At 48.4% G+C, this 23684-nt stretch overlaps 1 protein-coding gene across 3 annotated transcripts in view; it reads left to right on the top strand.

Annotated features, from left to right (window-relative positions):
• The window catches only part of TTC28 (tetratricopeptide repeat domain 28), a 108942-nt gene extending 85509 nt beyond the window's left edge, over window positions 1-23433 (top strand). For 2 of the 3 annotated variants that reach the window (XM_036392964.1, XM_036392966.1), the window contains 12 exons: window positions 951-1116; window positions 3802-3942; window positions 7376-7520; window positions 8405-8584; window positions 9565-10285; window positions 12000-12124; window positions 13156-13387; window positions 13774-13850; window positions 15871-15894; window positions 16699-16828; window positions 17359-17466; window positions 17937-23433. In XM_036392964.1, coding sequence (XP_036248857.1) covers window positions 951-1116; window positions 3802-3942; window positions 7376-7520; window positions 8405-8584; window positions 9565-10285; window positions 12000-12124; window positions 13156-13387; window positions 13774-13850; window positions 15871-15894; window positions 16699-16828; window positions 17359-17466; window positions 17937-19564 — 3677 coding nt within the window. In that variant the 3' untranslated portion in view covers window positions 19565-23433. The remainder of the gene's footprint in view (window positions 1-950; window positions 1117-3801; window positions 3943-7375; window positions 7521-8404; window positions 8585-9564; window positions 10286-11999; window positions 12125-13155; window positions 13388-13773; window positions 13851-15870; window positions 15895-16698; window positions 16829-17358; window positions 17467-17936) is intronic. The other variant, XM_054516719.1, reaches the window with a different exon arrangement.
• The last annotated feature ends 251 nt before the right edge of the window (window positions 23434-23684 follow it).

The following is a 23684-nucleotide window of genomic DNA, read 5'->3' as shown; positions in this document are numbered from 1 at the left end:
TTGAAGGTTCTATCAGGTGATGGGAAGGGTACAGGCTGTGGTGTTTTGCTCAGGAAACTTTGCTGGGAGCCCTTCAGTAGTGACTCTGGTCCAGCCATGGTGACCTGTTCTTGTTCACTGACAGAGGGAGCAGCTTCAGTGGCAGCCCAGGGTCCTCATTGTCCCACTGATGTGGAACCCTCAGAACCTCTTGGCTGTTGCTGTGTTTGCTGCTGTGGCTGCAGAAGGAGTTGCTTTATTCTTTGTTCCTCTGCTCTTCTCTGACTGTGTGTAATAATTGATGCTGCTAAGGCATCCAGAGCAGCCTTTTACTGTTGATCACAGGCTGCAGAATTAATTATCTCAGGAAGAATAGACCAGTCTGAAAGCAGGAAGGTTTTATCTGCAGTAGCAGTGGAATTCTCAGCAAAACAGGAAGTGGCCTTTATCTGGTTTACCTATTGTGAAATGCTATCTTTTAATAATTCACTGTGCTTTAATCCATCTTCTTTCCTTTTATAGAGTGAAATCACTGTGTGTGATGTGAGGAGATTCTGCTGTAGTAACAACACTCTTGTTCAGCCTTGTGTGTTCAGTTAATTTTCTCAGAGGCTATTAATAGGTATTTTTCATGTGCATCAATTGAAATGTGAATTACTCTAGTAGGGGCTTGTATGGAAGATCTGGTTTATAATTTATTTGAGTGCTGCAATAGCAAAGGCATTCTGAGCATCTCGTAAAAGCTCTCCTTGCCTTTGTGCCTTTGAGCCATTATCTGCAAAGTACAAACCCAGATTTTAAAAACAAGGCTGGGAAATGCTGGAGAAGTTCAGTGGAGACCTGGCATAGAACACTTTGCCCCAGTTTTGTTGGAAATGCCAAATGCTTGGGGCTGTGCCATCTTCTTAGACAGCTGCTGGCAGCACTGTTGTAGCCCTGCAGAAATAACTCCTGATTCTGGTGCCTTGCAGGAATTCTGAAATTCCATGAATATTATCTGGGTGACAGCCTGACAGAAAATGCTGGGGACTTCCATGAAGCCAACAGCGTGGCCCTGCAGACACTGACAAACTCAGCACTGGAGCAGCACATCTCCAGCGTGAGGGAGGCTCTGGGGGTGGATTCCTACTACACCAGGTGAGTTGGGATCAGGGGCTCTAACATCCTGCTCTCCCACCTGAATTTATTACATTTTGGGATGAGCTAGTTGACTGAGAAGTCTGAGAGCTGAGAGTCAGAGAAGGGGCAAATTTTCAGTGCAGCAAAAAAAAAAAAAAGGCTTTGTTTTTTGTAACCATGATTATTTTCCTGCCAAACAACTCTCTGCACATGCAAATAACATCCAAACCCAGAGAGTGTGTGGTCAATCTGTAGACTGGATGAGGAGGCAGGTGCCATGTCTGACTGCATATGGGCAGATTTCATCCTGCTTACAGTTTCCAGTGTAATTAATTCTCTTTCAATGATTTGCTTTGAAAAACTGCAAATACCATAGAAATTCTAACCATCCCCCCCCCCCCAATGTGGCTTGTGGCTATAGCTGAGTGAATAATTTAGAACCCACATGTTGATTGTTGAGTCTTAGCCTGCAGATATGCAGATACACAAGATCCGTAACTGGAATCTGCAGTTGGGCCTCATGCAGCAGTTTTGCACATGCAATTTTTAGCTTCCTTAACTGTTTGTCACCACAGATTCTCCTCCTGGCAAAGGCAGTCCTTCAGTCTTCAGATTCTGGGATGAGTTTTTAATTTGCAGGGATCTGCTTCTTCAGCTTCTTCCTCACTTTGTGGTAGTGGTAAGGGTATGGTTTTGGTTAAGGATTCTGGGTTTAATGCTTTTCTCCAAGATCCTTGGACCAGTGTGGTACAATCATGGGCAGTCAATTCTTTCCCCATGTCAAAATCACATGCAGGGGATCAAGCAAACAAATCTTGGCTGTTCCACGTGGGTGAGCATCACTTTCTACTTTGAAACCTCTTTCCCTCTGTTATTCGAGTGCTTCCCCTCAGCCCTGCTGATTCCACAGCCCCCCAGCAGAAGCTGCCAGCCTCAGTCCCAGCCCCAGGCTCTGCCCAGCAGCAGGGTGTGAATCTGCACAGCACATGTAAAGGAGCTTGACTGCTCAGTCCTGGCTTGCTGGAGTGCTCTGGGGTTCAGGTTGAAGAGTTTTTGTGTCCACGCTGCTGTGAGCAGGGTCAGAGGTAGTGCTGAGTCTCCAGAGCATGGCTTCACACTTTCTGGAGGGGAAGGGATGCACAGCATGTTCAGTTCCACACTGCAGCCTTCAGGTTCTGCTAGAAAGGCTTCTTTCAGCTGGTCTAACTAATCCTCAAAGTAATGCATTCTTGCTAAAAAAAAAAAAAAAAGAAGTGTAAGCGATTTTAAAATCTGCTTGAACTTGTGTCAGAACAGACTCCACTCTCTTTAGGGAGAGCATGTGACCTGCTCTCTTGGGTTCATGAACTCAAGATTTTTGCCTCTTTAAGGAGCTGTGAGTGTTACTCCAAACTGTGCCAGGACTCAGAGCTGAGCATGCCTCAACTGGAGGAAAAATGTTCAGGGAGAAGCTGTTGACAACATTTTCTTCTTCCTTTTTTCCCCTTATGTTGTTTTTATTTTAATCCCCCGTCTGTGGTTCAGCTGTCCCCATTTCAGTGTTCATGAAGTGATTGGCTTTTGTCAGGACTTACAGGTTATAAATCATATTGACCAGGAAATTCACTCACAAGAGATCCATGATCCATACAGAAGCAGAGATACAGCTCTGGTTGCCTGCACAAGTACAGGTTGTGTGTTCATTTAATTCCTGTGCTCTTTATTGGGAAACATGCCCTTGAGGAGAGGCTTCAAGCTGTCAGGAACCCAAAAAAAAGCAGAAATGGGATGCAAGGAGGCTTCATCAGGTAGCATCCTAGGTTTATCCTAAATGTACAAATTCCAAGGTTTGTGATGTGCAGTTGTTGTGGTTTAGGAATGGAACTCCCCAGTTTGGTTCTCCCACTGAGACTCCCCAAACCCCAATACTGCTTGCTTGCTTCCTCCCCCTCTCTCCCTCCTGGTGGCTGGAGAAGAGAATTGGAAGCACAAAAGATGAAGATTGTGGGTTGAGACAAGAACAATTTACTGGAAACAGCAATGAGACAAGGAAACAAACAGTAACAGCAACAACATTAACAAAAAAGGGTACAAAATAGAGAATGATTCACATGCAAAATGCTCACTGAGCCAAACCCAGTCCACCATGAGCACCCCAACTGCACTGAGAAAATTTAGATATTAATATCAGGAGACTGGGAATTCAGAATTGTTGGGCTGTTTCTCTGTATTGCTGCTTCACTTGGGGCATTGACAGAGTAAATCTTTGTGTGCTTTCTCTCTTTGTGTAACAGGAGTGGCAGCACAGCTCCCTCTGCTATGTGAAGGAAGTATGTGGAGCCTGAAGTTAGCTGTGGAGATTTGGAAAGGATGTGCTCACACGTGTTCTTAGGCAGATAAGGGTTGAGCTGGTGTTTCCTGCAGACTCAGCTTTTCAGTGTTGTGCTGCAGCTTTAGAAATCCCTGCCTGCAGTGCACAGAAAGGGTCCTGCACTCCCACCTGTGTGCGCCACTCACTAAACCTTGAGGAATCCCAGAAGAGGAGGAAATGGGGCTGGGGCTGTTTTATATGCCTGACAAAAGGCAAGCCAGGGAAGATTTGGCATTAGTGTTTGGTTGAGCTTCTGTTTGAAAAACATTTTTACTCAGACTGGCCAAGCATTTGTCATCAAGCTGTTGCTCCTTCTTGCATCAGTGACCCTTCATCTCACTGATTCCCCCCAGAGCCTGTGCTAGCAGCGAGACAGAGAGTGAAGCTGGGGATATCATGGACCAGCAGTTTGAGGAGATGAATAACAAGCTGAACTCCATGACTGACCCAACTGGCTTCCTGAGGATGGTCAGCAGGAACAACCTATTGAACAGGTGAGAACGCAGCACTGCTGTGGGGATCAGCAGGCAGGAGATGTCTGGGTGATGGGCTTCTCTCCAAACTGCAAGTGTAGGTGCAGCCAGGGCTCAAGGGCAGAGCCAGCGAGGACTGGTCCCCGTTGTAACTGATGACTGTCCAGAGGGAAAGCTCTTCTGAATTTGCTCTTCTCCTGGCCAAGGGCTGATTTTGAGACTCCAAGCAGCTGTTTTGTCCCTGCTTGTGTGTGAGATGCACAGCCTGGAGCTCTCTCCTGCACACTTGTTACAGAAATACATGTTTCTGTTGCTCTCAAGTGTTGTACCAATTAGGTGGGAATATGCTGCATTTCCAGAGTTACAGGATTGTACTAGCTGCAAATCTCCACTCATTTTCTGCCTCTTACAACTTGTTCTCAGCCTTTCACATGACTGTGCTGATTAGGGCTTAAGGCAACCATTTGGAAAGAAAATTGAGGACAGAATTTTTCCAGTGTGGCTGCGTGATGCAACCCAGGGTTTCTGACTGGATCTGTGCTCGATTGTGGTTTATGAGCACAGGACACCCTAGGCCTTTCTCAGCTGGAAAAGAAAATGTGATCAGCCTGGAGTGTTGTGAACCACCAGTGGAGCTTGTGAACTGTTACATCATCCCTACAGAACTGGGAGCTGCCTGCTGGCACCAGCAACTGGCCTGGTTTTCTTTTCAGAATCCACGAGCATATCTGTTCAAGCTGCTGCACTGATGAAGGACTATGACTGCTTGCTACTTTTGGATCACACAGGCAGATCCCCAGAACTGATGAGATGTTTTGCTAGTTTATCAGGCTTAGAAAGAGAGAAGATTGTCCTTCTGATTACAGGGGAAAGTAGGATGTGATTCTGTTCAGGGAATGCTAATCTTCAGGAACACTGCAGTGGCCAACCATGCCACATCTGTCTTTCTGCTTCACAGGAGCCACATACATTACTTTGAATCCAGACCTAGGAGCTTAGCTCAGGTGTCTTGTCAGTAGTTTGCAGCTCTTAGGAGCAGCCCAGGGATGGGGCATCTTGGGTATTTAACTAAAAGCACCCTCAGAAGAGAAGCAGGGAAGCATTAGAAGCAGCCGTGTCTGTGATGTTCTTGCAATGAGCACTGAGGTGAAAAAATAAGGAGACACTGCTGGATGGCCTCCCTGCCTGCCCCTCTCCCTTTGCCTGTGCAAGGGACCTGGGGATGGAGCTAACACTGCCACATCTGTTTGCAGCTGGCTTGCTGAGCCCTGAATTCAGGGTAGGTGCTTTTATGCAGAGAATAGTATACTTGTGGATCCTTGAAAGGATCTACAGGGAGCTCAGATCTGGCTGTTTTCTGGAGCTTACTGCAGCTTTGTATGGTGTGTGTGTCAAGGCCCTGAATGTGGATTTAGGGCTGCATCTTTAGGAAGAGTCTCTTTGAGGAAGGCTTGATGGGTCTCCAGCTTCCCAAGGCTGTCAGACCCCTGCAGCACCAACCTGACTTCATCCCTCCCACTGGCATGGGGAGTATTTAACTTGATCAAAATCCTAATTAGTGCTAAGGCAGGAGCAGCTCTGTCCCGGTCTGGGATGAACCCCTCCTTCTGCCTGGGCCCAGCCACTCATCCTCAGCAGGCAGAGCCAGCACCTGTGAGGCTGCAGCCAGGTCAGTCTGAGCCTGTTCTCTGAGGCTTTGCTTTGTTCCTGCATCCCCAAGACAAAGGCAGGGAGCAGAGCTAAGCCTTGCCTGTTTGTGCTGTTTCTCTGCTTGCTGCAGGCTAGGCTGCCTGTACAAAGGGTTATAAATCAGCAGCACTGCAGAGTCTGAGCAGAGGCTTCCAAATGAGAGATTTCACTGTTCAGACATCAGGGGATCCTCTGCATTGCAAGAGCAAGGTGCAAATCATCAGTGCACCTGGAGCCTTTTCCTGGCTTCTTTAGGAGGAAAGAATGGGCTGACCAGGGCTCATGGTCAGCTCCACTTGCCACAAGAGATCTGTCCATCCTCCCCTGTGGATTTCCTCACTCTTTGTGTACACACACACACACACACAGAGGCAGGAGATGTGAGAGATTTATGGTGCTTCCTTGGATTGGTTCTCATAAAAAGCAGTCTGAGTGGTGAAGAAATAAATCTGGAGCTGCTTGGCTGGGAAACCCAAGATGCAGGAGGGCTTTGCTGATGGGAGTAATGAAGCCCCAGTTCCCTGCAGTAAATGAGAGTGTAACAATGGCTGAACATGGGCTGTGGGGCTGGCAAGTGCTGCCTGATGGCAACAAGCCACTCAGGGAGCATCAGGGCACAAGGTCCTGGAGACCACTGGATATCCCTGCACAGATTTTCTTTCCTGATCTGATGTTAAAATCTGTGCTTCATAAAGCTGAACCCTGCAGTCAGGTGCTGCAGTGAAGCAGGGCAGATGGGTGTGAGGGGAGCACACAGTGCCAAGCCTGTGCTGATCCACCCTGCTGCACAAATCCCCCAGATGAGTTTCCAGCAGCTCTAGGCAGCAGCAGGAGCAGCATACTCATACTGTTACTGGAATCTCTGGGTTGGAGGGCATGGGCAGTCAGAAACCAGGCTTCTCTTGGCACTCTTAGGTTATTCCTGTGTGCCCATAAGATGGAAATTCCTTGTGGGTGGTAAAAGCATTTTTTTCTTCAGAGAGCTGTAGGTTTTAGGCATGATGTGAGCTGGGTCAGAAGGCTGGTTGCAGCAGCTGAGGGGAGAAAGAGAGGGGGAAATGTAATTTCTGAGTCTGTGTGTTTGTATGTATCAGAAATGGCTGGGGTATGTCCTGGGCCTCCCTACCTTTCCTTTGATGTTCACCTGCTAAAAAGTTTTGGAAAGTTACCCTTTCCACATAAAATGGTCCCAAGCCAAGGATAACATTTCTGGGGAGCACAGCTGCTGGACTAGTAAGCCCAGAATGGGGCAAGTTCATTTCCAGCAGGGCAGACACTTGTGGCTGCTGATGCCAGGAGATCACGTGCAGAGCTCTGTGGGACTATCAGAAATGGGCACCAGGTGTTGAGAAGTGCAGAATCTTGATGTCTCGTGGTTTGCCTGCTGTCACATTTCCTCTGACATCACCAGGTCAGTTTGTGCACAGCCCAAGTGCAAATCCTCCTGTGGCTGTGGTCAGTTGTCAGTGGGTCTCATGCCTGCCTGCACACAGCTGCTGCCCATAGGTGTGCAGGAGCAGCTGGGAACAGCACTTGAGGCACTGGAGTGTGGAGAGAAACTCCACAGCAATGTCATGTGCTGTCTGCAGCTGGTTCATCCTGCCATTAATGTCACTGCTCACTGAGGTGTGAAGCTGAATGGTAGACTGGAGTCCTCCTATGAAGCATCTTAGAGAGCAGAGTGCCCTGGGTGACAGGGTCGCTGTCAGAAGTCAGGGCAGCTCAGATTCCTGCAGCTAACCTCTCCCTTGGCTTTTGCCCGCAGGAGCTGTCAGAGCATGACCAGCCTGTTCAGCAGTACCATGTCTCCTGTTAAGGATGGAACATCATCACTTCCAAGGAGGCAGACTTCTTTCACCAAGCCCCCACTCCGTGCTCTCTACGACTTACTGATAGGACCCATGGAAGGAGTAAGGCTTTGCACAGACACCAAAACCCTCTCAGTGTGGGAGAGCAAGAACAAACAGCTTGGGGCTGATTTCTGAATTGTGGTATTTTCACAGAACAGTCTGGGGTGGAAGGGGTCTTAGTGACCACCTAGAGACAAGGATATATTCCTGCCTTTTTTTATTTTTGTGGGCTGCCAGTGTTTAAGCTGGAGCAAATTGCAGTGCTTTGAAGTTACTCTTTCCTGGAGTGAAAACTAACTGTTTTTATGATACACTAGAGGAATAAATTTCCACAGTTACATGGGACCAGGAGCAGTTGCCACATTTTGTGCCCAGCTGCATGTTCCCTATTGACTAATCTCTCTGCTTCACTTCCATCCATAAGATGCTTCCTGGTTAGATCTTTTAGTGACTCTGGGTTGATGATGACGTCAAGTGTCTGGAAGTGCAGGCCATGGACAAATCTATCTGTAGATGGTTTGCTCTTCAGAGGAAATGGCTTTTTAGAAATTCAATATCAGAAAGAATATTCTCTGACAAAGGATAAGATGATGACAATAGTGACAAGGCATAGGTGGTGGGGGTTAGCCAAGATTTCAGGCTGGAGCAGAAGGAGCTGCAGAACCAGGATGAGGCTGGGCCCCAGTGGGCTGAGGCCAGGGTGATGACCCAGAGCAGACAGGTCAGTGCCCTCAGTGCTCCCTTGTCCCCGTGGAACTGGCTGGGCACAGGTGAGCAGCAGCCCAGCTGCACAGGACGTGCTCATGTGTCACACAGAGCATGGTTCTGGTGTGGGTGTTTCCAAACTGATACGGGGTCAGAGCAGAGCCTCATGCTTGGGAAATGCAGGCAGGGACATGGGTGGAGTGAAAGGGCCAAACTAATTCTCTGCTCTTTCTTTTCAGGGTTTGATGCATTCCAGTGGGCCTGTGGGCCGCCACCGCCAGCTGGTCCTGGTTCTGGAGGGAGAACTGTACCTCATTCCCTTTGCTCTGCTGAAGGGCAGCTCCTCCAACGAGTACCTCTACGAGCGCTTCAGCCTCATTGCAGTGCCCTCCATCCAGTCACTGAACCCCAGCTCCAAGGTCTGACACTGCTTATGAAACCTCTCCTGTTGGTGCAGGTCCTGGTACATGCTCACAAGGCAGCAGCTCTGTCCTGCTGTGCTACACACAGCAACAGAAACCACAACCAGGCCACCCTGGGTGTGAGGAGCACCCTGAGCACCACAGCTCTGAAGTAGGTTCTGATGTAGTTCCTGCAGCACTCAATCACAGCCCCAGGCATGCCAGGAAGGACAAGGGGATTGGATCATTTGGATGTCCTCCTCTAAAGGATTGCATGTGCTGGCTGTGGAACTATAGAGATGTAGGTGTCTGTGATCTGTGCTGAGCTTCCTTGCCAAGCTGACTGTCCTGTCACATTGCTGGTATGTTCACCTCCATTTTAGCATTCTGAGTGGGGAAGGCCACTGATGTCTCAGGACACCAAAGCTATGAGGGAAAGCAAATCCCACAGGTGAATCCTGCAGAAGTATCTTCATGCTGAGGTTTGGCAGCAGCATTTCTGGGAGAATGCACCAAATCACATTTGCTCTTGCTGGGCAGTGTTTTGTGGCACATCTTGGTTTGCCCTGGGTTAAGCACAGTCAGTGGAACAGCAGAAGGGTCTGAATCTTGTCAGCATCACTGCTGTTCCATTCAGCATCAGCCGTGTGCAGCACCTGCTGCTGGCAGTGCTGATGCTGATCTTGGAAATACAGGTATGAGGAACCACTTAGCGAGTGATTGCAGGTGGTGTTCCAGAATGTGAGAACCTGGAATGCTCTTATGTTTTTAGCTCTGCTGCAGCCCTCAAAGGGACCTGGGCTATATCTGTGATCTGGGGATAGAAGATTCAAACAAAGGTGTTCCTTGGAATAGTTAAACAGAAGAAACTAAAGAAATCCAGTCTTCCTGTAATTATGACAACCAGACTTATGTTTAGAGCCAAAGGGACAGGATATTTTATTTCCAGGGCCATAGAAATCAGATCTTTGAACAGCATTTTCTCTTTCTCTCTGTAGTCCCATGTGAGGAAGAATACTCCTGCTTACTCCAGTTCTACCTCAATGGCAGCTGTGATAGGAAATCCCAAGCTCCCTTCAGCAGTTATGGACAGGTGGCTCTGGGGACCCATGCCCTCTGCAGAAGAGGAAGCCTATATGGTATCTGAATTACTTGGCTGCCAGCCCTTAGTTGGCAGCTCATCAACAAAAGAGAGAGTCATGAGTGCCCTGACTCAGGCAGAATGCGTCCATTTCGCAACCCACGTCTCCTGGAAACTGGCTGCTCTGGTCCTGACACCCAACACTGACAGCAACCCAGCCAGCAGCAAGAGCTCCTTTGGGAACCCCTACACAATCCCAGAGTCTCTTAGGATGCAGGATGATGCCAGTGATGTGGAGAGCATCTCAGACTGCCCTCCTCTCCAGGAGTTCCTGCTTACAGCAGCTGATGTGCTGGATCTGCGTCTTCCTGTCAAGCTGGTGGTTCTTGGCTCTTACCAAGAGTCCAACAGCAAAGTCACTTCTGATGGAGTCATTGGCTTGACAAGAGCATTCCTGGCTGCTGGGGCTCAGTGTGTCCTTGTGTCACTCTGGCCCATTCCTGTGGCTGCTTCCAAAATGTTTGTGCACGCCTTCTACTCCTCTCTCTTAAACGGGATGAAAGCCAGCGCAGCCCTGGGAGAAGCAATGAAAACTGTGCAGAGCAGCAAGCAGTTCTCCCACCCAGCCAACTGGGCAGGTAGGAAGTCTTCTTCTGAAAAAATCAGATGGGTTTCTAACCAGGGAGCTGCCAAACTATGTGAGCTAAGCAGGGAGCAGTGCTGGCAGGTAATTGGGAGCAGTGTGTGCCCTGTGCTTTCCCGGAATTCAGCCCCTGTGCCTCAGACTCTGATTCAGCTGAGTGTGGCTGAATGTCAGTGTCACAGGACCCATCAGCATTTCACTGGGCACAGTAGGTGGGTCTGGATTTGGTATAATTAGAAGCAGTTGTGAGGTGAAGTGTGTTTCATGACTGGAAAGAAATAAAGTGCAGTACAACAACTCCTTCTCTATGTTTGACATCTCCAGGCTCACACTTCCTGTGTCCGTGGGATGGAGTCAGCTGGAGCACACATACAGACTTTTAAATGGAAAATTTAGTGACACTTCCACAGGAGGCAGGAGAAGTGCTGCTAGAAGCAGCAGCAAGTAGCTGTGATTTTTGTGACATAAACCTTGTAGGGCTTATTCCTTTGGTCCTTTTAGGAGAAAGGTTTCCCTTGCTTCCATTGGGAATGTCTCAGCAGTGTCAGTTCCTTGTGCAGTGCTGGTTCTTGCTCCCTCTCAATTAGATCTGTACTTTGAGATTTGGAATGACAAAGTCTTGGAGTTCAGCAGTGCTGTGACAGGAATATGTGCAGAAAACCTAATTTTTCTTCCTGGCATGAGGCCTGGTTTTTGAAAGCTGCAGGCATTCCCCAAATTGATTTTTGCACAGGCAGCAGAAGCATGTTATTTAGCTCAGGAAACTGTGGTGAATATGGCTCTGGTGTGAACTGCATATGGCTGGAGGAGTGGGAACATGTTAAAATGAGTCAGGCTGACAGTGATTTCAGGCATGTTGTCCAGCATCAGGATGTGGTTCAGGTAGTACCAGCTGTGAGCTGAGTTCAGGTTACAGTCCACAGTTCAGTTGGGATTTTATTTTCCTTCCAAGATATTTCTGTCTCAAAAGAAAAGAGCACTAAAAAGCCCCAAAAGTGACCACTTCCTAGGCAGAAAAGAAAGTGTGGACACAGTGCTTGGCATTGCCAGCAAGCAGAGGCTTTCAGCTGCTCAGGCTGTCTGAGTACTGCCCCTTCCATGGCACTGTGCAAGTCCATCCCACACAGTCCCTGACTTCCACTGCTGGCCCTTGGCACTGAGTCTTGGACAGAGCAGCAGAGCCAGGAGCAGCTGCATCCTCATGGACAGAGCAGCAGAGCCAGGAGCAGCTGCATCCTCACTGCAGGAGTGGGAAGGGACATGAAGAGCTCCTTGTGCTGGCATCTGGGGAGTCTGGCATTGAATGGGGCATGAGTCAGGACAGGTTTCTGACCAGAACAGCAAAAACTTTTCATGTTCAGAGTTCTGGTTTATGACCACTGTTGGCATGTGTTGATTTCTGTGGCTGCAGAGGAGACCTGGAGCATGCCTGGACAAGTTTAGCTGCAATCCAGTGGTTTTCTGCCTGCTTGAACAGGAAGACACTATTGATTTAATAGCAGGAGACAGTAAGAAGTATCTAGAAACTTCTGGAAGTTCAGTCTGCATGACTGGGCAGGGAGTGGGCAGCAGCTCTGGGAAAAGAATGTCCCTGTGCAAGGTACAGTGAACCATCATTCACTGGTCTGAGGGCAGAGGACATCTGTGTCTGGTTTGAGCATTTTCCATAACAACAGGAGGTTGACTGTCTCTCATTCTGAATCCTGCAGGCTTCATGCTTATTGGGAGTGATATGAAGCTGAACAGCCCTTCTTCACTGGTAGGACAGGCCCTGACTGAGATCCTGCAGCACCCTGACAGGGCCCGGGATGCTCTGCGTGTTCTCCTTCATCTGGTAAGGGAAGGGAAGCACTGTCACAGCCATGAGTGGCACCACAGCCCACCCAGTCCTGAGACACCCTCACCTGAGGGCATGAGTGGAACAGCAGCCACTCCCTGATGTGCAGCCACTCCCACTTGATAAAAATTATATATACACCTTCATCCCCCCTCCCCTGCCATGAGGTATCCTCTTGCAAAACTCCGGGTCAGTGTGGAAAGACTTGGACACCTAAGGAAGTGTTCAGTGCAAAAAGAGGCAAAGTAAGCAAAATCTTAGATTGTATTGTGACAGAATCCTCCCCAGACCCATCTGCTTTGCATTAGCTGTTGAATTGGGTTTCTGCTTAAGGGGTAAGCATTGGGATTAATTGTTTATACAGGGAAATAGCTCTGAACATGGCAGTCATGGAAACACAGAGCACAGTCACTGCTGTCTCTGTGTGTTTGGAAGATAAGAGGCCCTTCTGTCCCCATCTGTGCCACCAGTCTGTCCTGGGGAACAGTGGGACCGGAGCCAACTGCCAGGTGGCTGCAGTGATCACTCATGACTTCTAATACTTTTCTTCCCAGTGCATCATCTGTGGTCTCACAGGAGTGTGAAGTATCCACAGAATGATGGAAACCTGTGAATATTGCTGGTCTTCCCAGTTGCTGGGGTTTGTGGACACTCATCTCTCTTTCCTGTTTGCTGTGTGGCTGCAGGCTCTTTGTCTGGTAATAAGCAGCCTGGAACCCCAAGGTGAATCATCTTTAGGGAAAAATGCAGCTGCCAGGCTTACAGGAAACTATCCCAAACAAACTGCTACTTCATTTCTTGTGGCATTATTGTTCCCAGCGTCCCAGAGAATATTGACACTCATCACTGTGATGTTGCAGCTGTGAAAGCTGAGTTACTGGAGCTTTTCTTTCCAAGGCACTAATGTCCTCTTGTGTGAGACAGGCCAGGATCAATCTTGGATTTGCTGTCTCCCAGCCTGCTGTTCCAGTAAAAAGAAGCAGTCAGTAGCAGCATCTTGTACAAGAAGGTGTTTTATTTCCCCACAGGTGGAGAAATCATTGCAGCGAATCCAGAACGGGCAGCACAACTCCATGTACACCTCCCAGCAGAGTGTGGAGAATAAAGTTGGTGGCATTCCAGGCTGGCAGGCACTCCTGACAGCAGTGGGATTTCGGTTGGACCCACCAGCCAGCGGCCTCCCAGCAGCAGTGTTCTTCCCAACCTCAGACCCTGGGGACAGGCTGCAGCAGTGCAGCACCACCATCCAGTCCCTCCTAGGTGAGAGGAGGCAGACATCAGCCTTTCACACCTTTTCATGATGGCAGCATGTGAAAAAGGGATGTTTTACAGCAATGAAATCAATGTATTGGACTGGGAAGAAGTTCTAAAAGTAAATGTTAACTGAAAATTTTGCCACTGATGAGAATCATTTGCTGCTGGGTTGAGTAAGCGTGAGGTGACTGTTCCTCTCTCCCAGCTCTCAGTCAGGAAGCCTGTCATCAGATGCAAACCTTTTGCTTTCTGGAAATTGCTGCTGCTTCCAGAGCTGTCCAGTGATGTGGGGGAGAGGTTTTAGCAATTAGCCAAGTGTGTGTTCTGTTCAGGCTTGTTGCATTTCTTTCAGTCAAGAAACAGATACAGATTTTTCTGCTGATATTTTTCAGGTTTGCCTAACCCTGCACTTCAGGCACTTTGTAAACTTATCACAGCTTCAGAAACAGGAGAGCAGCTTATCAACAGGGTGAGTTGGGAGGTTTTCCTCCAGTACCAGGTTCCAAATGGCTCTTCCCAGGTCAGTAAATGCAGAAATATGCAGAATGGTTGATGCCCTGGTTTATCAACCCAGAGCTTGCTAGGAGACTTGAGGGTTGAAATTCTAAACTAGCCTGTTTGTGTGAATGAAAGTGTGTGTCCAGAAGGCAAATATGCAGGTGGCTGCAGGGCTGCATGGCCCTGGGACTCCCTGTTCAGTGACAAGTGAAAGCATGATCCCTCCAGCAGCGTGGGGGAATTGAGTAGCACACCCTCAATTGCTGTTTGGCCATCCTGCCTAGGCCCACGTTGGCTGCTCATTGCCCACTCTATTTACTGAAGTCCCAAGGTTTGGTTGATTGTGAACAATGCAAGGTCTGTCAGAAAACTCCCTGAGCCTGTGCTGCTCCTGTGTGTGCCCACAGCTCCAGGGAAGGGATTTCTGGTCTTTAGGAGAAGGGCAGTGCTACCTGTGGTGATGGGACTTCTCCCTGCTCCCCTCAGCCTCCTCCACACTCTCCCCTCTCCTGTCTCTGGAGCATGCCTAGCCTGACCTGACCTTTCTCTGTGCCACCAGCCTGGCTGCTTCCCATTCCATGGTTCTGACTGTCCTGAGTGCTCCTCTAATGAGGTTTCTCTTCATCATTTGCTTGCTGTAGTACATGGACACACTCACACAGGGAATGGGCCTATATCTCACTGTCTTTCCCTTTTCCCCATGCAGAAACATTCCAGGCAATGCTGTGATGGGGAGCTGGGATTGGTTCTGTGTGGTGTCAGGCTGCCCTTGGAGTCTGCAGAAAAAGCCAGAGAAGAGCCCCAGCCTCTCTGTGACCTGCTGAGCAGCTCTGGCAGCCCACTGGGATGAGCCTGCTCCAAGGAAAGGGTTCCTGTTAGGACCCTGTTAGGATCTGCAGCAGAGTTTGAGATGTCTGAGATGTTTCCAGTGTCCTTGGTGGTGTTTTGCCTCTTGCCTTGGCTCTCCTCAGTGCCTGAGATGTGTGTGGTTAACTTCAGGGTTGTTTCCCTAATGGCCACCCAAGGGAGGCCAGGTCCAAGGGGTGTGAAGAGGACAGGACAACATTCCCATGGCTCAAAATGCCTTAGAGTGCTAATGAGGTGGCTTCATGATTGCTGCCCTGCCTCAGATAATTAAATTACCCAAGGTAATTACCAAACAAAAGACACACCCTTTCCTCGCTGCCCCACAGAGTAAATACTGGCAGAGATATTGCAAGTTTTCTTCCATAGCCCAGACCCCTGGCAGAGAACTCCCCTTTGCACCAGTCTACCCTGTTACATGGTGGTTTTCAGCAGCTCTCCCCTCCATTGTGGTTATTGCTGTTTTCCTCTCTTGCCTCTTGGCAGTGGATGGTGTGAGCAGCTGGGACTCTGCCTGTCCCAGAGGAAAGCAGACTTTGTTCCAGACAGAAGCAGGAGGTCAGAATGTCAGTCCCTGCGTGCTGCTGGTTGGTTTTCCTGAGTGGGTGACCAGCATCACAGGGGAGTGAGTGCTCTTGGCATTAGTGAAGCAATAAGGTGGGAGCCTGAGCAGCTGCTTGGATAGAAAATGCTTATTTTGAGTACAAAAGAGAAGGCAGGAGCCACAAAAGAGAGAACTTCAGACTACTGCATGTGCAAGGAAAAGTTAGTGATTTCTGCCTGCACTGAGCACCAGTTCTGTGTCCCAGAGGAAACAAGAGAAGGGCTGGTTTATGTTCAGCCTCCTGCCAGAGTGTGGGCTGGCCTGAGTGTCTGCCTGCTAAGTGTCTGAGCTGTCATGAGCTGGGCACTCCCAGATTCCAGCTGCCTGTTCCCATGCTGTTGGATTCCCAGCCCAGGCCGTTCCCACTGCTCCCTTCTTTCTCTGGACAGAGCATTTTGCAGTCAGGGTGCTGGCTTGGACATGGATGTGTCCCTGCAAGGTTCCTCAGCACAGGCACTTTGTAGCACAGAGTAACCCATGTTCTTTTCTCCTCTTTTCCTTTCTTGTTGCCTGCTGCCCGAAGGCTGTTAGAAATGTGGTGGGAATGGTGAGTATGATGTGCAGGGGGGGACACTGAGGTGCAGGGTGCAGTGCAGGGGTCACTGCACACCCTGCCCTGTGCTGCACCCTGTCTGCTCCCACTCTCAGGCCTGGGATTTGCTCCACACAGCTACTGTGGAAAAAGGCCTGTGTAAGCTTTTGTGGGTTGTGAGAGATGGGTGGTCCTGAGGTTAGCTGGTCCCTGATTAATGGCTTTCCATCCTTGCTGCCCTGGCTGTGTTGGTGAATTACACTGGATCCTGGCATCTTAATTTGTGTCAGATCTTCATAAACACATTTTCTCTCTAGCTCGCTACTCCTGTCCCTTGGGCACAGTTGAGAAACTTCTTTCCTGGAGGCCATGGAGATGTTAGGAAAGTCTTCCATGGTTTCATATGACTTGTTCTGCCCAGTTAATGAGTTTCTTAGGATTTGCATAAGGAGTATGGCTCAGTTATGGAATGGGCTTTAGTAAATTTCTGTGAGCAGCCCCAGAGTATCTCTTTCCTTTTCTTTCCCTTCACAGATGTTCCTGCTGTGCTTCCTTCTTGCTCAGTTTCCACTGGCCACCCCCCAGCCCTCACCCCTGGTCTGTCCCTGCCTTTGTTGCTGTTCCAGGCTGTCTGATGTTGCTGTCCCTGAACTGTCCTTCTTCCCAGACCTTCCCATCTCACTGCTCTGTTCAGGAGCAGCAGCTGAACTGGGTGTCCAGGGAAAGGGTGTGCAGAGGGCATTGCTTTTATCAGTGGCTGTAGGAGAAGCAGTGATGTGACTTGTAAGGAATGGCTAATGTCTGTATTGCTGTCTTCAGCTGCATCAAGTCCTGGTTCAACTTCAAGCAGGAGAAAAGGAGCAAGATTTCCCCTCTGCACCAATCCAGGTCTCCATCAGTGTCCAGCTCTGGAGGCTGCCTGGCTGTCATGAATTTCTGGCAGCTTTAGGTAGGAAAACACTTCTTTCTGTTGTCTCTCTAAATCCATTGCTGGTGTCTCATGTGGGGACTTGAAACACTGGTAAGACTCACAGCTTCACATTTGTCTGCCCCCTGCAGCCCAGCCTGCATTTGCCAAATTCCAAGATCTGTGCTCTTCAGCTCTATTTCTGTGAGAAACCCTGGAATTAATAATAAATTGTTTGGCATGTAGAACATTGTCCCCTGAGATGTGTTTGGTATATAATTTCCTGACAACTCCAAGTAATTTGCAGCTACAGAAGTGTTGACAGGAGTGATTTGTTAATGAGTGTGTGTGATCCCGGTCCAGAGCCACAAAGCTCCCAACACCTGGAGAAGGTGTGCTAAACAGGAAAAAAACAGACAACAAACTGCACATGAGAGGTGAAGTCATCCTTCTGAGGGTGCTGCAGGCTGTCATTCCTCTCTGTTCTGCCTGTGTTATAAATGAGATTATTGTTATTTGAGACAGAGTGTCTTTCTGTGAGCTGTAGTTTTCTGTTCCATGTCCCACTACAGGTTTTGACCTTTGTGAAGTTGGCCAAGAGGAGGTCATTCTGAAAACTGGGAAACAAGCTACCAGGAGGACCATGCACTTTGCTCTACAATCCTTGCTGGCACTTTTTGGTAAAGCTGTTCAGTGTGTTTTTGCTCTTGTGTCATCTGGTGATTTGATCAGAATGGCTTCTGCTGAAATCTCACACTTGCATCATTGCAGAGGTCACACATGTGTCACACAGACCAGGTGTGATACAGAGACTGGAGTAAATGTTATTTTTGTATGGGAAGGACTTGTCTGAGCAGAAGCTGGAGATAGTGTCCAGCAACTGGAGGACAAATAATTCATTCTTTGTGTTGAGAAATAAAATGATAATGAACTGACAGCTTCCATCTAGGATACTTGGACAGAGGTGCTTGCCTGGCCTGTGCACTTCTTTTTCCTTACCTAAGTATTAGTTGGTCGTTCTGAGGTAGCACAGAACCTGAGGACATGTTTTGTAGCATTTTCTCTTAATTCTGCTAGAATGTTACCTGCTTTTATTTGATTTTATGGTGTATCTAGAGGCATGTGCATAATGTTGTCTTTTCTTTTTCAGATTCTACAGAGCTGCCCAAGCGCCTTAGCCTGGACAGTTCCTCATCACTGGAGTCACTGGCTTCTGCTCAGTCTGTTTCCAACCCTGTACCCCAGTATCAAAACCCTCCATTCTCTCCTACCTGTCCGGACAGCCTTGCCTCAGATGCCATTTCTGTGTACAGCCTGAGCTCCATTGCTTCTTCCATGAGCTTTGTTTCCAAGCCAGAGAACATGCTGGATGGGGCAGGACACAGAGGGAGGCAGGATTATGAGAGGCCCAAGAATATCTATCCACACAGGTCTGCAGCTCAGAGCCAGCTGTCACCACAAGCCACTGCAGCCAGCAAAGATGAGGAAGAGTATGAAGGTTTCTCTATAATCAGCAATGAGCCTTTGGCCAGTTACCAAGAAAACATAAAACCAAGATTTTCCCCTGATCACAAACAGCCCAAAACTAGTCAGAATGGAGGCATTAAAGCATCCATCAACTCCAAAGGGAGCATAAGTACTCCAAATTCTCCTGTTAAAATGACTCTCATCCCCAGCCCAAATTCACCTTTCCAAAAAGTTGGGAAACTTGCAAGTTCTGATACTGGGGAATCTGACCAGTCTAGCACTGAGACTGACAGCACCGTCAAATCCCAGGAGGACAGTAATCCAAAGCTTGATCCACAAGAGTTGGCCCAAAAAATTCTGGAGGAAACTCAGAGTCACCTCATTGCTGTTGAACGCCTCCAGAGAAGCAGCAGCAGCCAGATCAGCAAGAGCAGCAGCTCCGAGGACGGGGCTCCCAGCCCCGGCGGCGTGTCCGCCTTCCGCTCCTCGGAGACCAGCGCCTTCAGCCGCCCGCTCAGCTCCAGCCACAGGAACCAGGCTTCTTCCCCTCTTGCAATCAAACCAAAGCCTCCAACGAGGAGTTCATCCCTTCAGAAGGTGAGCTCTGGCTATAACAGCCCCACGACGTCGGAGATGTCAAACAGAGAAGGCACAGGTCAGTACAGTGGGCAGCCATCTCCGGGTTGTGACTCACATGGGTCCTTAAATGAGCAGCCTCCCTTTAAACTCAAGTACCCCAGCTCTCCTTATAGTGCTCACATTTCTAAATCACCCAGAAATATCTCTCCGAGTTCAGGGCATCAGTCTCCTGGTGGCAGCACTCCATCTCCTGCTCTTTCCTATTCCTCAGCTGGTTCTGCTCGCTCAAGCCCAGCTGATGCCCCAGACATTGACAAATTAAAATTGGCTGCCATCGATGAAAAAGTGCAAGCAATTCACAACTTAAAGATGTTCTGGCAAAGCACTCCCCACCACTCCACTGGTCCAATAAAGATTCTCCGAGGAGCTCCTGGAACAATGACTTCTAAGAAAGATGTCCTCAGCTTGCTCAATTTATCACCACGGCACAGCAAAGAAGAAAGTGCAGAGAAGCTGGAACTGAAGGACCTGTCTATTGGGCAACACCTTACTGCTTCACCACAGAAGATCCCTCCAAATGGACACAGATGCCCTGAAACCACAAATTCCATGACATCAGCTCATTCCTCACCTGGCAACACTCTGGGAGCTGTGCGTCCCCTGAGGCTGCCAGCTGGGAACGGGTATAAATTTTTGTCACCAGGAAGATTTTTCCCTTCCTCCAAATGTTGAAATGTCCCGAGAACCAGCTGATGACTTACAGTCTTGTTGAAGTATTTGCTTCTGCCCACTTGCCTTTACCAAAACAGAACCAGTAGCTAAGCAGCCGTGGTCATGCCCTCAGCTGGCAGTGCCCAGGGATGGGACAGGCAGGCCTGCTGTCACTGTGGGGGCACACGGCCTCACACACATAGGGTTTTTGTTTCCCTTATCAGGACCTTGGCCAGACTCACCTGATAACAGGTTCTCTGTAGTATTCAGTATTTGCAGCAGCAGGTGCAAAGTATCTGCTTGTCTGCTCCTTAAACACTGGCTTTTAAGCCACCTCCTTGTATTTCTTAACCGGAAGTTTTACAGATGGGTTTTTGTCGAGAAATTACACATATCAGGGGTTAGAGAGGAAAGGGAGAGGAGGCAGAACATTCTGTGTACCACAAAGAACATAGGTACAAGTCTCTGCCTGTAGAAGGATGAGCCATTTACTCGACTGCTTTCAAAGGCTGACAGAGAGGACCACATGCCTCTAGATACCTCTGCCAGGTTGGCCAAACCAGAAACTGCTGTCAGTAAAACTCCATAGCAGCAGGATCTGGCAGTTCTGGTGCATCATTTAGAGACTGGTGAAACAAAGACAAGAGGAGAGAGGTGCCCTGCTCTAAAATCTGCATCTCAGGTAACTTTTTTGGAGGGAAAGCCCTCAGATGAGACTTTGCTGGTTGGTCTGCTCGAAGGAAATGTTTGGGGCTTAACAAACCAGGTGAGCCTGTGTGTGTGGTAGTGAGTGTGTCAGAGAGACAAGTTCTGGTTTTATTGAGTGCTCTGGTCTCTCTGGCACACCACATTGTGAAAGTGAACTTTTTATCCTGGCAAGTTTTGGGCAATACTTAACATCTCTGTCTGCTCAGTGAGCACAGAAAAGAATAGCAGATGCTGCAGCTCAGAACATTATTTTGCAGTTCCACAGCAGGCAAGAATGTGATATCAGTGTGTGTGATTCAGACATCACCAGGCCAAAAAAATCCCTCCTTGATCCTGCTAAATCATTGCCAGGGCTCAGTGCAGGCAGGTCTGGGAGCCTTTTCCCTGCTGTGGGGGCAGGTTTCCTTTGGAGCAGGTGTGGAAACAAGTTTCCTTTGGAGCAGGTGTGCCAGTGTTGGTGCAGCTGGAGGCAGAAGGCGAGGCAGCAAGCGGAGGGGCTGGATGCAGAACCTGAGTGCCCTCTGACATGTGGAAGAAAAGGGACCAAGAGCACCCCCAGGGCGACACATACAGTCAGCTTCTCTAGGCTAGGTGGGGTTTAGGAGCTGGGGCAGGCTGGAGATGGTTTCTAGAGGGCTGTGGAATGCAGTGCTGTGATCAGGATCCCAGTGATGGTTTACGTGCACTGAAGCTGTGGGGTGCAGCAGCATCGACCCCACCATGTGAGCTCAGATCCACACAAGGTATTCCCAGGCTGTGAAGTCAGAGCACTGTATCACCAAGGTTTTGGTGTCTATTCTGCACTCCCAGAACTGGCTGAGTGACTGAAGGCTAATCACTTCACCTCTCCGTGCCTCGTCTTCCCTTTCTATCTAAATGGGGATAGTAAATACTTACCTACCTACCTCACAGAGGTGTTGTGAGGCTGAATTCATTAGGCCCTGAGTTTTAGCTGGATCTGAAGTCAACTTCCAGTCTTGCAGCTGGATGGAGAGTGCAGGCAGCTCTGTGGACGTACCAGAGTACGTTGCTGATGCAGAGAATTGTACTTAGCATGGCTGGATGCTCTTGTTGTAAATGTGGATCTGATGATTTGTGGTTTTCTTAGGGATCTTGGAGGAAAAGCATGATAGCAGGGCAGAGAATTCAGTTCTGATATGGAAACATGAGAATGCTTAGGCTCAGCTTACTCGCAGGCATAATCAGATGCATGCTGTGAGAATATTCTGGAGTCTGCTGGTTTCAGGAGAATGTTTTCCTTTTCATTGTGGCAAGAAATGAACACAAGCACTAAAGGCAAAGGATATTGGGCTGGGTTGTTACAGCCAGCTAACTAGGGAGGGGGGATCACCAAAGTTTTCAGCGCAGAGAGAAGGAGTAGTTACCTACTCGTACACAATGTAGCAGAACAGTTGAGTCAGTCTGTTCAACTCATTATGGTGCAAGTTATTTGTCTGTACATGACATCTTCCTGTGATGGTTTGGTGCTAAACATCACCTTCGTGTCATTTGGCAGGAGAAATTAGAATAGTGGGCCAAAATGAGTCAGCACAGCGTCTGCCCCTTGTGGAGACAGAGATGCTGTTGATTGTGCCACTTGCTGTGGTCACAGGACTGCTGAGAGACTTCATGTGACCTGCTCTGTTTCTAACCAGCATAAACTTTTTGAAACGACATCCCAGGAACACCCAGGATGGAAGTGGGCAGCTTTTTGTTTATAGCAACAGCAAATACTCCCTGTAGTGCTGCATAACACGCCAGAAATAAGCCTCTTTGTTGTAGTTTACTTCCATAACTAAAGGATCTTTTAACCTGTAGAAATTCTATGCTGCCATTTTGTTACAACCCATTTCTGTGCTCCAGCAGGTTTCATGCTGGCTTAAAGCTTTCAGACAGAGCTAAATCGGGGTGGGGGGTGTGGGGGAGTGGTTCTTCTGTTGTTGTTTTTAAGGAGGGGGGAGCATTAGAAGCAGGGAAGGGTTCAGATGTAGAGAAAGTTCAGTATTTGGGGAATTTGATGTTGTATAAATATGGAAGGTGAGTGTCACTAGAACAAGTCTTTTGGGAAATAGGTCTCCGTTGACTTGGCACAGGTCACTTCCATTGGCTTGCCAGGAGCCATGAAATGCATGCTTACTCGTGGCTGGGAGACACTGCACACCTTGTCCCTCACTCCTCCACCTCCTGAATGAGAAACAACCCCTTTGTGAGGAAAAAAAAAAAAGAGTTTTATCAGGTTTGCCCAATACGTAGAGAAATTCAGGAAATGAAAATCACATGTTCTGCATTTGCTGTTAGAATTCCTTCTGTGGGTTTAATGCATTTGTCGTTGTTGTATTTGTGCATGGTACAAGTGACAACACTGCGTAATACAGTGAGCAATAACAATTAGGTATTAACCACTTCCACATTAAACCTGCCACATGCAACCGTTCCCCAAGGCCACAGAATGTTTTGGTTTTGCCCTGTACCTTTTACTGTGTGAGATTTCAGATTTTTTATTGACTGTCTTTAGCTCCGACTAAATGGGAACAGTAAACAACCCCTGTGATCGAAATCTAGTTTAATTTGATTTTGTTGGTTAGCCTGTACCTCTGGCCTGATACTGGTTTTCCTTCTGTTTAATCATACCTTACTGAAACAAGGAAAAAAAGCATTGAGGGGGTGCTACACCCATGCATATCACTCCAGGCCATATTTTCTTTCATTAGGGCAAGCTCGTTCTGTGAACATCTCTTCAAGTTGCAGAACAGATCCAGGGGCACAGAGGTGTCTGAGAATCTGTTAGGAAGCATTGGTAGTTTCAGCTGGATGGTGATGATGGGTTTGAGCAGTTTTGGGTTCTTTGCATTGCCATGCTGCCCAGCAGGGCTGCACTGTGTGTGGGCACTGGTTCCCTCAGCTGCAGAAGAGCACAGTGACCCAGAGAGGAGGATGCTCAGCAGAGGCTTCCCAGCAGCAGCCCTTCAGCACTCGCTCTCCCTACGTGCAGTGTTAGCCATGTTTGGCCTCTATGGACTTTCTTTGTAAATTAAAACTCTGTTTCCAGACAGCATTAAACTTTTTATATTATGAAATTTACCATGTAAAAAGATTTTCATATTTTTATTGAAATTGCTAAGGCATTTGGCCTTTTCTTCTTTGTGATTTCAGTGTCTATTAAAGCATGAGTTCTCTCAGTGCCTCAGTGTCTTGATCTGGAAGGATTTGGGAAGGGTGATTGTTGGTTCTCTGCTCACCCCACACCCAGCTCCCCTGGTGTCCACAGTGTCCTGTGGGCAGCTCTCCTCAGCTCCTTCTGGAACTTCCCGTTTTGTGCAATGCAGTGTTCCTGTCACCAGTGCTCACTGGAAATTGCTTTTCCTCCTCCTGACAGGTGGTGGGAGCACCAGTATTCACTTTTATCTCTTGTAGGAGAGGACTGGCAGGGCTG

The sequence above is a fragment of the Molothrus ater genome, chromosome 18 (genome assembly GCF_012460135.2).
Source record: "Molothrus ater isolate BHLD 08-10-18 breed brown headed cowbird chromosome 18, BPBGC_Mater_1.1, whole genome shotgun sequence".
In the NCBI taxonomy this organism is placed as follows: Eukaryota; Metazoa; Chordata; class Aves; order Passeriformes; family Icteridae; genus Molothrus; species Molothrus ater.
This window is presented reverse-complemented; position numbering and strand designations above follow the sequence as displayed.